The sequence below is a fragment of the Leptodactylus fuscus genome, chromosome 2 (assembly GCF_031893055.1).
Source record: "Leptodactylus fuscus isolate aLepFus1 chromosome 2, aLepFus1.hap2, whole genome shotgun sequence".
Classification (NCBI taxonomy): Eukaryota; Metazoa; Chordata; class Amphibia; order Anura; family Leptodactylidae; genus Leptodactylus; species Leptodactylus fuscus.
In genome coordinates this window covers 47,061,303-47,077,901 of record NC_134266.1, presented here as the reverse complement: position 1 = coordinate 47,077,901, position 16,599 = coordinate 47,061,303, and the positions used below count along the sequence as shown (strand labels likewise).

At 42.0% G+C, this 16,599-nt stretch overlaps 1 protein-coding gene across 1 annotated transcript in view; it reads right to left on the bottom strand.

Annotated features, from left to right (window-relative positions):
• Window positions 1–6,525: 6,525 nt before the first annotated feature.
• LOC142194524 (LHFPL tetraspan subfamily member 7 protein-like) overlaps window positions 6,526–16,599 on the bottom strand; it is a 135,052-nt gene continuing 124,978 nt past the window's right edge. The window contains exon 3 of the mRNA XM_075263690.1: window positions 6,526–7,094. Coding sequence (XP_075119791.1) covers window positions 6,868–7,094 — 227 coding nt within the window. The 3' untranslated portion in view covers window positions 6,526–6,867. The remainder of the gene's footprint in view (window positions 7,095–16,599) is intronic.

The following is a 16,599-nucleotide window of genomic DNA, read 5'->3' as shown; positions in this document are numbered from 1 at the left end:
CGCAACGTGGGGCCTTAGCCTAATGCACATAAAAGTAATGTAAAGCATGTATAGCAGTTTATTGTGAATCCATAAGGCTGGTGCCTTCTGTTTAGTAAGGAGGGATTTCATGGAGGATCAGGATGGGGGTGTATTAGTTGTATTGTATCTTATTTTTTCTTTGAAGGGGGGTATTAGGTGTATCTTATCTTCTCTTTGAAGGGGGGTATTAGGTGTATCTTATCTTCTCTTTGAACAAAAAATGACAAGCCATTTTGAATAAAAAGTACTTTATTAGTGTGACAAAATCAATGAAAAATATATTTTAGTTACCAGTTTATAACATCATAATCCAAACATCTGAGTATAAATAAAAGGTAAAATAAGAAGAGACAATTTCTTTTCTTTCCTTGAAGACACTAAAAAGGAACATGACTTGAATAGTTTATTTATTTTACAAATATCCACCGAACTGTTGCAAACAGACAAATACAGAATCGAAATAGTATTTTACAGAATGTACAACATCTTGCAGATAATAAACATCCCTGGTACATAACAATTTGTTCAATTGATCTTTTATTAAAGGCACAGGATGGTTAGGTGGCAACTTGTCCTTCCTAGATGGAAATCCCTCGGTCTGTTTATCACAGTCATCAGTTGTTAGAAGTGACATCTTCTAAAATATCACAGCAAATCTACACAATGGAGATTAGAACATGGTGGACCTATCAGTGGGCACATTAGTAAGATTTGCTATGGCATACAGAAGCAGCCCATAAAGGAGAACTGATTTTCTTGGACTTTCCTTGCCCTCCTCATTGTCTATGTGGTGCTAAAAATCAAAATATGTTCATGTGTATCACTCTGAACGCCATATTAAATGACCAACTCATAACACATAATAGGGAGAGGTTAACCTGAAGGAATGTCAATGTGCAATGATCACCTGTATAATACTGAGCCAAATTCTGTAACAGAAGCCAGCAGAGGAGAATATACTGTGATGGAAGAGCTTATATCCAGATAGGTTATTTGTAATGTCTCATATTTACTGGGGCAGAATTGTTCTTGACCAAAAATATTATGTAAGTGACAAGGTACAGGGGAGGATTGGAGTATGTTCACACTACTGTTATTCTAGTTCCGTCATAGGATAAGATCAACAGACATTAATGTTAGTAGAGTGACAGATGCAGTCTGAGCCCCCTTCGTCTACATCCATTCCCACTGACCATAATGTAAAATATCATGGCAGACGCTTTCTTTCTGTCATGTTTGAATACTTATGTAATGGAAGAAAAAGTCCCACAAGCAGGACTTTTTTTCACGTCAAAAAAGTGAAAAACATGACAGAAGAAAGTGTCAGTAATTTTTTTTTAAATGAGAGTGAATGCCTTCTCATTGGCTCAGGCTGCTGCGTATAAACAGGAGTCTATAACAGGATCACCAGGAAGTATCCTATGTGCAAGGAGAAGTGATTTCTAATACAGTCCAGACAGGATGGATATTGGTCCATCTATCACGCCCTCCATGATATCTGCAATGAGAAGGACCGCCTGTAACACTTCCTCATGGCCTCATTTTATTATTCCCCATCCCAGATCTGTTGTCCCTCTCCTTTTCCTATTGTTGTGTATGCTGTGAGGTTATAGACACAGGTATGGTGCCCTCTCTCATGGACCTCTCGTGTCCTGCACCTCGCTGCTACATCAGGTCCCTGGATCCCATTCTCCTCTCCAACCTTATTTTCCTAGTTCAGTTTTTAAGTGGATTTGTTGTCATACATCTTACCCACCTACGCTGGTCCTATTTTTCCATTTATTTTGTACTCCTCTGTTTGCACTTATATTGCCGTCTTTATCTTTTCCTTTCCTGTTAATCAAGAAACTTTCCACAAAAGACGACTAAACATAAATATTAATACAGGGTGGGGGGTGCTATTATGTATTGTGAAATACATGAATCCGACATAGGTATGTCCTCTGTATAATTGTATACGTCATTGTACTGGAGTCATTTATTACCAGCGCTTCACATGGCAGAGGACAACATAGATTGTGGTACTGGGGGTCCGCTGCAGTGTGTAGTATAGTCACATGTCAGCAATGTGTCACATAGCACCATAGGACACCATCACTACCAAATAGGCTATAATGTACTGTATAGTTAAAGGGGTATTCCATCTCCAGGATTAGAGTTAGAATTGTAGTGTTTTCCCCAACACATTGCTTTCCCATTAGCCATGCACTGCTGAATATGCCTTCTCAGTGCTTACAGCTTGTTACCTAGGTGTCAGACTACCTCGGTATTGATGGCGTGGTTGGTGATGTCATTCCTTGATCTTGGCCACCTCTGACTGATGGCTAGTGTTCCAGAGATGACAGAAGGATCCACTAGCCGTCAATCACAGGGAGGAGAATAGAGGTGGCCAAGCGCAGGGAATGACATGACCAAATAAGGGCTACAACAGTGTTTGACCCGTTATGTCCTCTTGTAGTTTAGTCTTAGGAGAAAACTGCTGACCTGAGCTGTCCATCACACAGACTAAGCCCACCCACCAATTTGTCACTGAACCCAGGAAGTGGAAGGGAGAGAAGACAGAAGAACAGGTGAAACCTTCAAATGGAAAACCCCTTTAGGCCGGGACGCCACGATAAAAATCACAGCGCTCTACAGTACTTGCAAAGTGGATGGGATTCATGCGAATCCCATGCTCACTTTGCAGAAACAATCACAAAGTGGGCATGCTGCAATTTCCAAAACCGTCACGGTTTTGAAAATTGCAGTATGTCAATTATATCTACGGAAGCGCCGGCAGCATTCCCATAGATATAATGGTAAGAGAAAGTCTGCAGAGGAAAACTCTGTGAACTTTCTCTTCAAAGTGCTGTGGGAAGAACCGCGATGCGTTCATGTCGCTCTTGTTCCCGTAGCGGTTTTGCGTGGTGTTTCCAGCCCATGGGGCCTTAGCCTTAAAGTTGTTTTCACATATATGAGCCTTGTGGTTTTAGCTTTATTTTAACCACAGAAATGAATCTAAGCCTAGATCTTCAAAGAACCATACAGTTTAACCAAACCATGAGGGGTGCGTGTGCAGTCACATATGAGGTGTGCTTTCCATTTTTCTGTTCCAACATAGGTGCAGAAGAACAAAAAGAACAGTGAAAATTCATCGGTGTAATAACCAGCCGAGCATGGCAGATCCTATCCAGTATAACGTGGACTATGCAGTAATTATTTTGTCTGTAACTTTAGACGGACTCTGACATGGAGACTCCTAAAGGGGTCTCTGCCTCAGATGTGAATACGGCCTTATATATTTCCGAAGCTTTCAGTTATAGTTTCTACATTCTTTAAACAACAGTTTTATTCTTATAAATTGAAGCAGTTTATTATAAGGAGCTTCTAAAGAATTCCAGTCCTTATCAAAGAGGGAGGAGTAATGGCAGGCCATTGTACAGTCACTGCAAAGTGAATGCAATCCTAGCAAATCCCATCCACACATTGTGGAACATTAAGGGCAGCTGACGCTAGGTTCACACCTGCGTCTGTGGTCTCCGTTCTATGGTTTCCGTCTTCTGCATGCCAGAAGACGGAAACCATAGACCGGGTCCGGCCGTGCGCGGCGGTGAGCGTTTTATGCTCTCCGCCGCGAAACCGGATTTTTTTATCCGGACACAGAGTACTGCATGTCCGACTCTGTGTCCGGATTATAAAACCCGGTTTCGCGGCGGAGAGCGCAAAACGCTCACCGCCGCGCACGGCCGGACAGCTTTCTCACCCATTCAAATGAATGGGTGAGAAAGTCTCCTGCAGGTTTCCGTATCCTGCCTGTGTTTTAGGCAGGAAACGGAAACCTAAGTACGGAGACCGGGCCGCAGATGTGAACGAGCCCTGACACGCCATAATGGTTTTGGAAATCGCAGCACGTCAATTATACCTACGGAGACACGGATGGTGTCCCTAATGGTATCACTGAAGAAGAAAGTCCATAGAGATTCCTACCTGTGAAAGTCGCTGTGTTGCGTTCAGGTGTGTTTTTTGCTGCAGCCCACTAGGTGGGGCCGTAGCCTTAAAGGGGATATCCGGTCTCTATGGTTGATAGGCCATCAGTATTAGATCTGTGGGGGTTTGGGCAGCACAGGACAGCCACGCTCCTCACTCGCTATATAAACATGTAGGTACTGTAACTCTGCCCTATTGAAGGTCGGCCATCAGTCTAAGAAACCAGATAACCCCTTTTAAAAACTGACAAAGTAGTGTCACTACCCAAGATTTATCACTAGGGGGAGGTGTGATCATAGTCAATTACAATATATCACAGGGGGGCCAATAAACAGATTTTCTGTCTCCCCTATTGATAGATATATGCATGATCTGAGCATGTTTATGGGGAGGTTGGGGGTGAAAGTTGTCCAAAAAATTAGCATTCAGATAAGAGCCATCTTATGTATAGCAGGGTGTAAAATCTGTATAATTTGTACAATCGTAGAGAATACTTTATGAATACGTTCTGCATTGTGACGGAAGTCAATGGCGTCCTGTATTTCTTCCTTTTCGGCCGTGGCTGCTGACAATAAAAATAGATTTCCCATTTGCTGACTCTATCACCAGTGTTAATCTAATGTGGAAATCTTGTATTCTACTCACTGCCTCGTGTCTGTGTAGTTACCTGAATCTCAAATATGAGAACCGAAGTCCGCCTTTATATCATCAGCTTGTATTCTATTATTATTGGACTCCAGAAGTGCTGCAGGTCTGGTGCTCCCCTCCAAACGGAGACACACAAGGGGCCATTTATGGCAGCCTGTATCCTGTGAATGGACTTCACACAGAGGTTGTTATGACCCCTGTCAACACATCACAGGGGATTCCAGCAACTGGAAGGATGATGTTGGGAGTAAAAGAGCGAAAATACCCACAACGCAACATTTACAGTATGTGTCCGGCCCTTGATGTTGGATGCCACGGGGCTATAACATGCCGTTCTGCCTCGGTCAGGATATTTGGGTACAGGACTAGGGCCTCAAATTGTACTGTACCCTAGCTAAAGGGAAATCTAGCTACCACACTGCCCCCAGCTACACAGCTGGATGATATATATACACACAGTCTCAGCATATTACTAATTTCCTTACAAGACACTGTAGTAGAGACTGGTAAAAGTGTATGCAGCCTACAATACAAAATACAGATGTTGTGGTGGCAAAGTCACCGAGTCTATTCATTGTAGCAGAGATTGTGTGCGGTCTCTTCTCTCTGATGCTGTCTATATAATCCCCTCCTGTCTCCAGTGCACATTGTGTAGAAGGTTCTCTGCAGTCTCTACACCTTGATATCCATCCTCTCCCACTTTCCCCGCAGATTCCGCCTTAGGTTCTTATGTGATCTCTCCCCTTGCAGACTGCGAGTCCTCTCCTTCCTCTGCCATGTACAATTTCCCCTTTTCACTTTAAGAAAAATGAGGGTGAGAGCAGACTGATCCAGGAGCAGTGTACTACGAGATGTCAGAAGCAGCAAGACAACCCGCACCACGAAGGAGTTACACAGGCTCCGCTCTAGCACTGAAACAGTTGGAAATTTTTAATGAAGAATATTTAGAAAGTGAGTTAATTTTTTCACTTGGAAGAAAATGCACACAATACAAAGACCATGTCTTGTTTTGGAGGACCTGATATGTATTAGGCTACGGTCACATGACCGCACCGAGCAGTCTGCCGTAATAAAAAGCCAAGTGTACACTCAGGGGTAATCGTTCTTCCCAGATCCCTCATAGACATGAGACACAGCCTATAGACATATAGGATTGGATCACTCACACAGACTGTTTATAGATCCATTAAACTCTATGGGGTTGTGTACTGAGTCCTGCCATGTGAATGAGCCCTTACATGTAGTGCTTAATTCCTCTTGTGGTACACGGAAGTTGCGAACTTGCTGCAGGATCCCCCGCAGATTACCGCTGACTGCTGACAATCCCAGCGGCGAAACTTTGTGCGACTATTTTATCTTCTAACACTAAGGGATTGCCCAAAGTGGACAACTCTTTTAAGGATGATCATTGTGCCAGAGCTGAACCCTACAGAATTTCTGGCTTCCTGGATGTTGAATTAAAGGAATTCCTGTACACTGAAGGGTTAAAGCTTTATGTTATTAACCAATACTGCCTCACGCTCTGAGACTATCATGTGAAATATATACAAAATGCCCAGGTGAAACATCTACAGATATGTCCTTCCTTATCTTTACTGTCTACACAACATTTCCTAAGACGTGTAGCAGGAGATGACCAGGTTAGGAACACAACGTGATTTTGTGGTACTGTGTCACACGATGCCTATCCTATATGTATCTGTGAGTGGCCACCTGGTGGTTGAGTTGTGAATTGCAGTGTGTCAATGGTTTTGTTAGTATGTTGCAATATTGTAATGAATTGGTTCCTTGGGAAACTGGAGTCCTTAACCAAATTTAAGGGTGGACACCCCTGTATCTTATACACAGAGTGTCCCTATTGTCCACAGCATGTCCGGTGTGTCTCAGAACAGGCATACAGTACACTGGTAGCGTGTTATAGGCACCACGGACACATGTATGTGTAACACAGCACTTTACAATCCCATTGTCTCCCATATCTGGCTTCCATCACAGAATTCATGATCGGTTGGAGGTAGCCATGACAGTAAATAGAGGGAAGTTGTAGGAAATCTAAGAAAATCAGTGTGAAGTAATATTACGTAATATTGTCATGCTTCAGGAAGACGCTCAATGCAATATCAATCTGATGTATATGTATAAGCTGCACCGCGGCAGAGAAGTGCTCTAATACCTTTGTCTATCCATCATCTGTAGACAGGAACTTTGTCATTGTTTGCAAAAAATAAAATACTATAAAATAGTAGGGATGGGGGTTGGGGAGATGTGTTCTTTTGGTGCATATTTAGCAAAGAATGGCAAAAACACAGATAACATGACCCCGACAATGGCAAGCATGTAGCCCCAGCCCATCTGACAGTCTCCTGCATAGTATATACTTGAGTTCTCACAGTACTTTTTCACAGTAGCCGAGTTGAGGCCGAAGGGATAGACCAAGAGTCCGGACGCCATGATGAACACTGCAATACAAAACCAAGGAGAAAGGTCATCGTTGGCAAGTAGTATTGGCACATTACAGATTTACAGTGGATCCAAGGAGATCCATTTCTTAAAGGAAGTGTCCAGGAATTTTTACTTTAGTGCCTATCCTTAATATCTGATCGGTGAGGCCGACAGGATCAGCAGTACAGGACCACTGGTGCCCATACTACACACTGCCAACCGTAAAATTGTAAGCAGTTGGCTCCACACCCTGTGTAGTGGCCAGGCACGGTACTGCAGCCAAGCTTCACCACTATACAGTACACAGAGCCATCTGCTTCCAACTCCATACAGGGTATAGTATGGATATTGATCTGTACAAGACCACCTGTCGCCCCATCACTGATCTTATCAGATATTTATTGACTATCCTAAGGACAGGCCAGGAAATTTCTGAGCAACCCCTTTAATATACTCAAAGGATCTATGGTATTCTGATCTCATCCAAAGTAGAAATCACTGAGGTTTTACTCCTTGAGACGCTCCGGCTTCTCTGTAGTAGAGCCACCAGACACCTGCCTTTACTTATACAATGACACATTCTAACCCCCAACTAGAGTAATGTTGCTTGCTGTAGCATTACAAAAAGTAGCCCCCTCCCTACCAGCACTGAAACCAAGGTCTGTGGCCACAGAGGGATTTATTATACTTACATAGACCCCATAGTAAAAGTCTCCAAAATCTATGACGTTTGTTATATCACCCTATTTATATAAAAGCCTAGAAAACCATATCAGCTCTATACTTCTCTTCAACCACATATCACATAATGAAGGCCGCTTATTATTTAGCGCCCCCTATACAGCTTCCAATGAACATTTTACAGAAATTAAACTCGATTCACAATTTTGTTACCTTCTGTAGTACCACAGATAGCCACATGGTGGCAGCAGAGTATAGGAATAATGAAGAAATGAAGTTTTGTTCAAGTTTGAAACATTTGGTTTTGTCTGGAATTTTTTGCTTTGTGTTTTTGCAAATTCTATGCTTGTTTCTTATATACATTTCCATGAACAATTCTTATCAGTTGTGTGATATTCAGATATATTCTATGTATAGATGTTAAAATAAATTTGCCAGATTCTCAGCTAATCCTGGTGATTTCCAACTTTTCACGTCACATTGCCAGCCATAAGCAAGTAGAGTGGACACCCATAGACACAGAAGGAGGGTATATAGGCAGAAAGAGGGCATATAGGGAGAAAGAGGGTATATAGGGAGAAAGAGGGTATATAGGGAGAAAGAGGGTATATAGGGAGAAATAGGGAGAAAGAGGGTATATAGGGAGAAAGAGGGTATATACAGTCCTTCAAAGAAATCCTCAAGTGAAAATGTGTTTCTTATATGATACTTCTCTTCTACATGTACTCATACGCTGATGCCTTCTCTGTATTATTCTTTTCATAAAAATATAAACATACAATAAGTCAAAGCTGATACATAGTCCTTGGTTTTCTAGATCTCCGCTTGCTGTCATTCGTTCTGTTTACTGGCTGTGAATAAAAATCAGTCCATGGTTATGTGATGGACACACAGGTATACAGGACGTTACCAGGCAGATGTCTGATTACCATGCTGTGACTACGAGCTGTGCACCTGTGTGTGCATCACATGACCCTGGCCTGTACATCACATGACCATGGACCATATATCACATAACTATGGACTGTACATCACATGACCATGGACCATATATCACATAACTATGGACTGTACATCACATGACCATGGACCAGAGATCTAGAAAACAGCAAAGAAATATTTATTATACAAACAACATTTGTCCCTCAATATTGGTCTCAAAATGGACAACCCCTTTAATATATATATATATATATATATATATATATATATATATATATATATGTATGTATATGAGTGGTTGTTATAATATATATATAACTTAGCAGGGGGTGATGTTGGAGTTTTTTTCAGGTAAAACACTGACAAAAGACTGAGTCAAAAAAATCAATATGGACGTAACATAGGAAAATTCTTGGTATCCTGTGTATTGAGTTGTATACACTAGTGCCGGCCCTGCCATGTAATACAGGACTACTGCACATGCTCATTTCTCCATACCATCACTTCAGTCCAGACGAGACAAGAATAGCATATAACATGATAGAAGGCCGTGTACAAGGCGTCCATTCTCCACAATGGCTTCTGTTCAGCACATCCCAGACTAGTAACAAGTTATCTGCCACATTCTTGGCCATTCCCCAGTACACAGAAGAGATTGCCAATAGTCTGTGCCTTCATCTGGAACAAGCTACAACATGACGCAGAGGCAGTTGTGCTGCGGCATATTTCGCCTGTCATCACCATCACATCATCCCCATATTAATTATTAGATCTGTCATTTTCGGCTGTCATCGGTGTTTGCACTTGTACCATGCCGGAGTTCAAAGCAAAGTAAATATTGTCAGAAGGCCGCAGACGCTTTTATGTGGGCACATTGTGATACTTCAGGAACCCATGAGGCAGGAGGATTGTTCATCTGAAGCCCACAGTGGCCACACACAGAACATATACAATGTATCACACTCATCTGGATATTGTAGTTTTACTATGTGTAATATTTTGTGCTTTAAGTCTATAATAGTAATAAAATGCGGTTACAGGATTATGAGTGCAGTGAAAGCGGACAACTCCCTTACCCAGAGACCACCCCCCAACCCAGAGAAAAAAAGGGGTAAAAGATCATGCTTCTCTATATCTAAGGCAGGTTTTTTTCAGCATCCAAAAACTCATTGTGGACTTCCCCTTACAGAGCAGGATTAGCTGAGAAGATTGCTATATAGGTTTGTGCCTGCCTCTGATTGGAGCTCTAGATCACACCCCCCACCTGAGATTACAGAGCTGAAGTACTGCATCGGGCACCAAAACTATCCACCATTGTTGCTCAGTAATGGTGGGGGCTAGTGGGGGCTAGTGGGGGCTAGAGAAATCATTCCAACTGTGCTGGAATCAGTGGAGCAGCGACTATTAACAGATGCTAAGGACTTCAAAATAGTGGAGGTGGTGAAAGGTCCTCTATAAGGACCAGCCTTACCCAACACAAATTCTTGTTCTTTAGCAGCTAAAAAAAGAAAACAGTAACAGGTCACAGAAATAAGGGATAGAACTTAGAAATGTATAGACATGTATAGAGATGAGGACGCCACAGTTGCTATCCTATCTGTCCTGGGGTAGGACAACTTCTCAATGTAAAAGACAGTGCTTTGAGGATGAAGTTCCCCATAGTGGATAAAAATTAGTACATGGTTATGTGATGTACAATCTATGATCATGTGATATACAGTCCACGGTCATGTGGTATACAGTCCACGGTCATGTGATATACAGGCCATGGTCATGTGGTATACAGTCCATGGTCATGTGGTATACAGTCCACGGTCACGTGATATACAGGCCATGGTCATGTGGTATACAGGCCATGGTCATGTGGTATATAGTCCATGGTCATGGGGTATACAGTCCATGGTCATGTGATGTACAGTCCATGGTCATGTGATATATAGTCCATGGTCATGTGATATATAGTCCATGGTCATGTGATGTACAGTCCATGGTCATGTGATATATAGTCCATGGTCATGTGATGTATAGTCCATGGTCATGTGATGTATAGTCCATGGTCATGTGATGTATAGTCCATGGTCATGTGATGTACAGTCCATGGTCATGTGATATACAGTCCATGGTCATGTGATATACAGTCCATGGTCATGTGATATACAGTCCATGGTCATGTGATATACAGTCCATGGTCATGTGATATACAGTCCATGGTCATGTGATATACAGTCCATGGTCATGTGATATATAGTCCATGGTCATGTGATGTATAGTCCATGGTCATGTGATGTACAGTCCATGGTCATGTGATATACAGTCCATGGTCATGTGATATACAGTCCATGGTCATGTGATATACAGTCCATGGTCATGTGATATACAGTCCATGGTCATGTGATATACAGTCCATGGTCATGTGATATACAGTCCATGGTCATGTGATATACAGTCCATGGTCATGTGATATATAGTCCATGGTCATGTGATGTACAGTCCATGGTCATGTGATATATAGTCCATGGTCATGTGATATACAGTCCATGGTCATGTGATATATAGTCCATGGTCATGTGATATACAGTCCATGGTCATGTGATATACAGTCCATGGTCATGTGATATACAGTCCATGGTCATGTGATAATACACAGGTGCACAGCTTGTTACAATCACATCCCAGTAATCAGACATCTGTCTGGTAACGAGCTGTGCACCTGTGTGTATATCACATGACCATGGTCTGATTTCTATCCACTGCAGAGATCTGAAAAACTGTAACTAATATATTGGAATATTGTAGAACTTCCTATTATATAAATAACATTTATTTTGGAAAACTGAACAACCCCTTTAAGTCTTCTCATCCCATTCCCTGTAGAACATGAGGGTGAGGTGACAGACCCCCATGATGGATTACTCTTGTTGTTGAGACTTGCGCACATTCACATGCCCCACAGGTAAGGATGACAAGGCCAAATTGAAGACCCCATAATAACACAATAGCACAAAATCTAACATGGAGGAAGAAGTGAATAAACAACACCAGTGTGGCCTTTACTTGACACCATTAAGAAAGCAGGAACATATCCGCATGTAGTCCTTCTTTATAGCATGCCCTCTACTCTTCTATATTAGTCTATGTAGCTTTGGAAAGAATCAATATGATTTAATATTCTGCAATGTTCCTAAGGTGAATGGATTTCATCACTGGCAAGGTTACAAACGGTGGCAGCAATTCATCTGAATGGAAGAAGATGTAAGTAGTAACTACACAATCACAAATACCCAAATAAATCACAGCGTGACACCGCCTCATACACCGGGACAAGTGTCTTGTCAGGAGATGGAGGATTGAAACGGCTCCAATTATTTCAGGATTGGAATACAAAAGCTATAAAATGCTTTGTCGCAATATTAATGGAAGTGGCTCAGTGAGCCAACGCCGCAGTCCAGTAAATCAGACACACAACATGGAGATCATATAGCATAAGAGGGGGCAAAACTAGATTATACACCTCATATGGAACTACAAAGCCATCCAGTCCTCTAGCTGCATGTAAACTCTAGTAGTTACACAAGCAGCAAGGAGCAGGAAACTTCAAATAGTCAAATATCATGTAAACCTCCATGATAGAAGTAATGGTGAATGGTTGTTTCCTAGTATAAGTGCATAATAAGGAATATAATATTCTATTTGTATATAAGTAGATGAAACGCAATGACCTTGTTGTCTTCTGTAGTAATTCAAGCAACAATACTAGGAAGGACAATGATGTAGAGGTCTGAACATACACCTAGAGCATCTCTATCTATCTATAAGGTATATTTTTGGATTACAGCACTTTAATATGCCGCCTTTAGACCATGATTGTAGGGAACAGGAGCCAAGACCCTCAAGTACTCTAATAAAGGTGTCAGTCAGTCAATAGCAGCTGTACGTTATCATTTCTCATTCACCTATAGACCATGGTCCAGATGAAATACCGTATATACTCCAGTATAAGCCGACCCGAATATAAGCCGAGACTCCTAATTTTACCACAAAAAAACTGGGAAAACTTATTGACTCGAGTATAAGCCGAGGGGAGAAATGCAGCAGCTACTGGAAAATTTCAAAAATGAAAATGGCTGGAGTTTTTGGGTGCAGTAGATGCTGGGGAAGTGGAGGGGGTGTTTTGGTTGTCTGTCTGCCCCTTCCCTGAGCTTGAGGACTGGTTTTTTTCCCCCCACTTGGAATTCAGCCTGGCTGAATATAGGGGATCTGCAGTGCTCCTATTAACCCCTTCACGACGGAACAGGAGCACTGCAGATACCTTATATTCAGTAGACCGGGCACTTTCAGACACAGGGATACCTAATGTGTTTGTGTTTCACAGTCATTTTCCACTTTTATATGTATTCTAGGGAAAGGAGGGATTTAGAACTCTTATTTATTTAATTTTTTTATGATATTTTTTTAAAGCTTCTTTTTTTCACTATTTTATGGGAGATTCTATACATTGCTATTGCGACTGGTCATAGACACCCCCCCCCCAAAAAAAAATAAATAAATAAATAAATAAATAAAAAATTTGTTTTTGCTTGACTCGACTATAAGCTGAGGGGGGCTTTTTCAGCATAAAAACTGTGCTGAAAAACTCGGCTTATACTCGAGTATGAACGGTAAATCAGGAACATAAAACATTTGCTTAAAATTCCTGAGAATATGTGTCCTTACACAATAGAAAAATGGTGACTCAAAAGAGTTAAAAATATTGATGACCTGATGAGGTTAGAAAAGACATATATTCATTTTGTTTTCTGTCATATCGCAAAAACATTATAATCTTTGATAAGATGTATATATGCTGCTTAAGAAACATGCTGTGCGGCTATATAATAAGATGGCGTCTGCGTCCAGGATGGGTGCAAGAAAAACAAATACTTGGCTGCTGCCAGAAGACATCTCCCCAAGGTTACCGCGCAGGACCGGGAGTAGCTGGCTGCATATGGAACTGCTTAAACTGTTTCTGTTTGATTGAGATGTCCCATACCAATCAGGAATGAAAATGAAAACTTACGTTGTTGTTCTATCACTTCCTTTCTCTGCTACTATTTAACCCCATGTTGTTTTAATAAAGTGCGTCACTGCTAAGAGAGGAGTTAATACCAACATTTTGTATCTGGTATCAATGCCTTGTCGCTAGCCCTTAGCTCATATTAATTAGGATGATGACAGTTATTCAGGGTTATTGGTCAATTAGTCAATAATAGGGCTTTGATCTTATCAGACCTATGTTAAAGACAGATCATCAGTACAGGATCGTTAAAGGTATGACATCCAGCACCCCCACAGATCAGCTGTTCTCAGCAAATGATACACAGAGAATGGAGCAGGAAACAGACAGCTCTGTTCTCTGTGTAGTGGCCAGACCAGGTATTGCAGATTAGCTCTCATTAAGCTGCAATGACCCAGTTCTGCCACTAGACAGCGAACAGCACTATCTGCTTCCTGTTCTTTCCTCTTTGTATCAGCTGCTGAGAATAGCTAATCTAAAGCACCAAAGTTTTGGCACATTTTTGTTGGAATCTATGCCCACTCCTAGGTAATGTAAACTTCAACTAGATAGTCTAACAATGTGGATGTACCACCAGATTCTCCACCCAGTATCAGTCATAATGTGATAAATCTGCCAAATTTCAAGACTGTCTGGTCTAAGTATGAAACATAAATAGTGTTATACAATCTATTAGTTATGTTTTATACTCTGAGGAGGCCACTCAAGGGGCATTATACTGTGTGGGGACCACTAAGGGGGAACTATACATGTATGGGGAATTATAATATGTGGGGACCACTAAAGGGAAATGATACACGTATGGGGAATTATACTGTGTGGGGACCTCTAAAGGGAAATTATATGCTTTGAGGGCACTAAACTGTGTGGGGACCACTAAGGGGGCATTATACTGTGTGCAGCAGTCCTGCGTAAAATATGGATTGCTATGCGTTTTACTAGAAAGTATTTTGGAGCATACTGCACTATTTTTGTCTAGATTTTCTTTGTCTGGGCATGTCATGTAAATATAGGGTGGGGCCTAAAACATACACCTGAAAATGGAATATTCTGGGAAACCCTACCCGCTGAAAGCCAGTAAATTCCCTGTAAATTCAGTCAGCATTGGATTATTACAAATCCATCAGCCCCCCCATTGATATGAGCATGTTGGTGGCTATTACAGATGAGCAAGTAGTACTCGATCGAGTAGGTATTCGATCGAATACTACGGTATTCAAAATACTCGTACTCGATCGAGTACTACTCGCTATTCGAATGAAAAAGTTTGATGCAGAACCAGCATTGATTGGCCGAATGCTATACAGTCGGCCAATCAATGCTGGTTCTTCTCCTACCTTTAGAAGTCTTCTCCGTGCAGCTTCCCCGCGGCGTCTTCCGGCTCTGAATTCACTCTGCCAGGCATCGGGCCTGGGCAGAGCTGACTGTGCATACCCGCTTGTAGTGCAGACATGCGCAGTCGGCTCTGCCCAGGCCCGATGCCTGGCAGAGTGAATTCAGAGCCGGAAGACGCCGCGGGGACGCTGCACGGAGAAGACTGCACGGAGGATCCAGCCCGACCCTCACTCGTGGACTTGGTAAGTGTAATTTGATCGAACGTTGCCTACCCCTGCAACGAACATTTTCCCCCATAGACTATAATAGGGTTCGATATTCGATTCGAGTAGTCGACTATTGAGGGGCTACTTGAAACGAATATCGAATCTTGAACATTTTACTGTTCGTTCTTCTCTAGTGGCTATCCATCACACTGGCGAGGGTAAATGACACCCTTATTTCCTGGCACTGACACCACTGATATTTAACATAAATGTCTCCAATCTCGTCATCATAAAGCATGGGCTCCATTCATCATCTGGGACCTATAAACAACAAGTTCCAATCCACCTGCGACGTCTCCTCTCTTTATACACCGTGCCCATCCCATGTCACCAAGCCAAGGTTTCAGCGGCTGCCTGGTCACGACAAGTTGTCTCTTGAAATTGCAATGAAAGCTGGGAAATAATATGGAGAATACGGCATCAGGATCAAAGGGAAAGATTCCTATTTATCATGTGCTCAGGGCAGGGGAATCTCATTATGGCCTGTGGTCGTGCAGCCTTTGCCAGTAGATCATGTAAAAGTGATCAGTACCTTCTCCTCATTTCACGCCTTGGCTGCTGACATGTCATTTATCAGTATCTAGCGACCAGTGGCAGGAATTTATTTGCACTGTACATCTCCTCCTACCCTTGACTTTTCTATCTATTTATTACACATCAGGTGCTTGTCTGAGTGCCAGGATGTTCATCGACCGTTGCAAAAAATATCCACAAAAATAAAATGATGTGCAGTTGAGCTTGTTATGAAGCCTCGGGCCAAAAAACCATCCGAATGCAACTGGAATCATTTACCCTATAATGTGGTGCACATATATAAAGCCACATGACTTGTCATCCGTCGCATGAGATCACCACAAAGCCTGTCTATTGTCACCGCTCTTGTATTAGGAGGTTATGTCAGTTTTAATGCATCAGGACCAAACACTGAGAAAAGTAATAGGATATAATGATGTCTCGTGATGACAGCGGGGCCGCCATACAAGAGGTTCTAAACCAGCCCTGGTAGTCACTGCTATGGAGGGATTATATACAGAGAGGTCAGAACAATTTATGCAAACAACTTAATATTCCTCTTTATACAACACAGTCAGCAGAGGGTACATGTGGAAGAACAGCGTATCAGCACATGGCTATCAAACAGATCAGTATACAGCACCCCTCTATTATAGAGGACATGTCATTTCTCCTATTTCTGCAAGTACCAATACAAAAAGATTATCAATATCAGATCGATGAGGGTAGGAA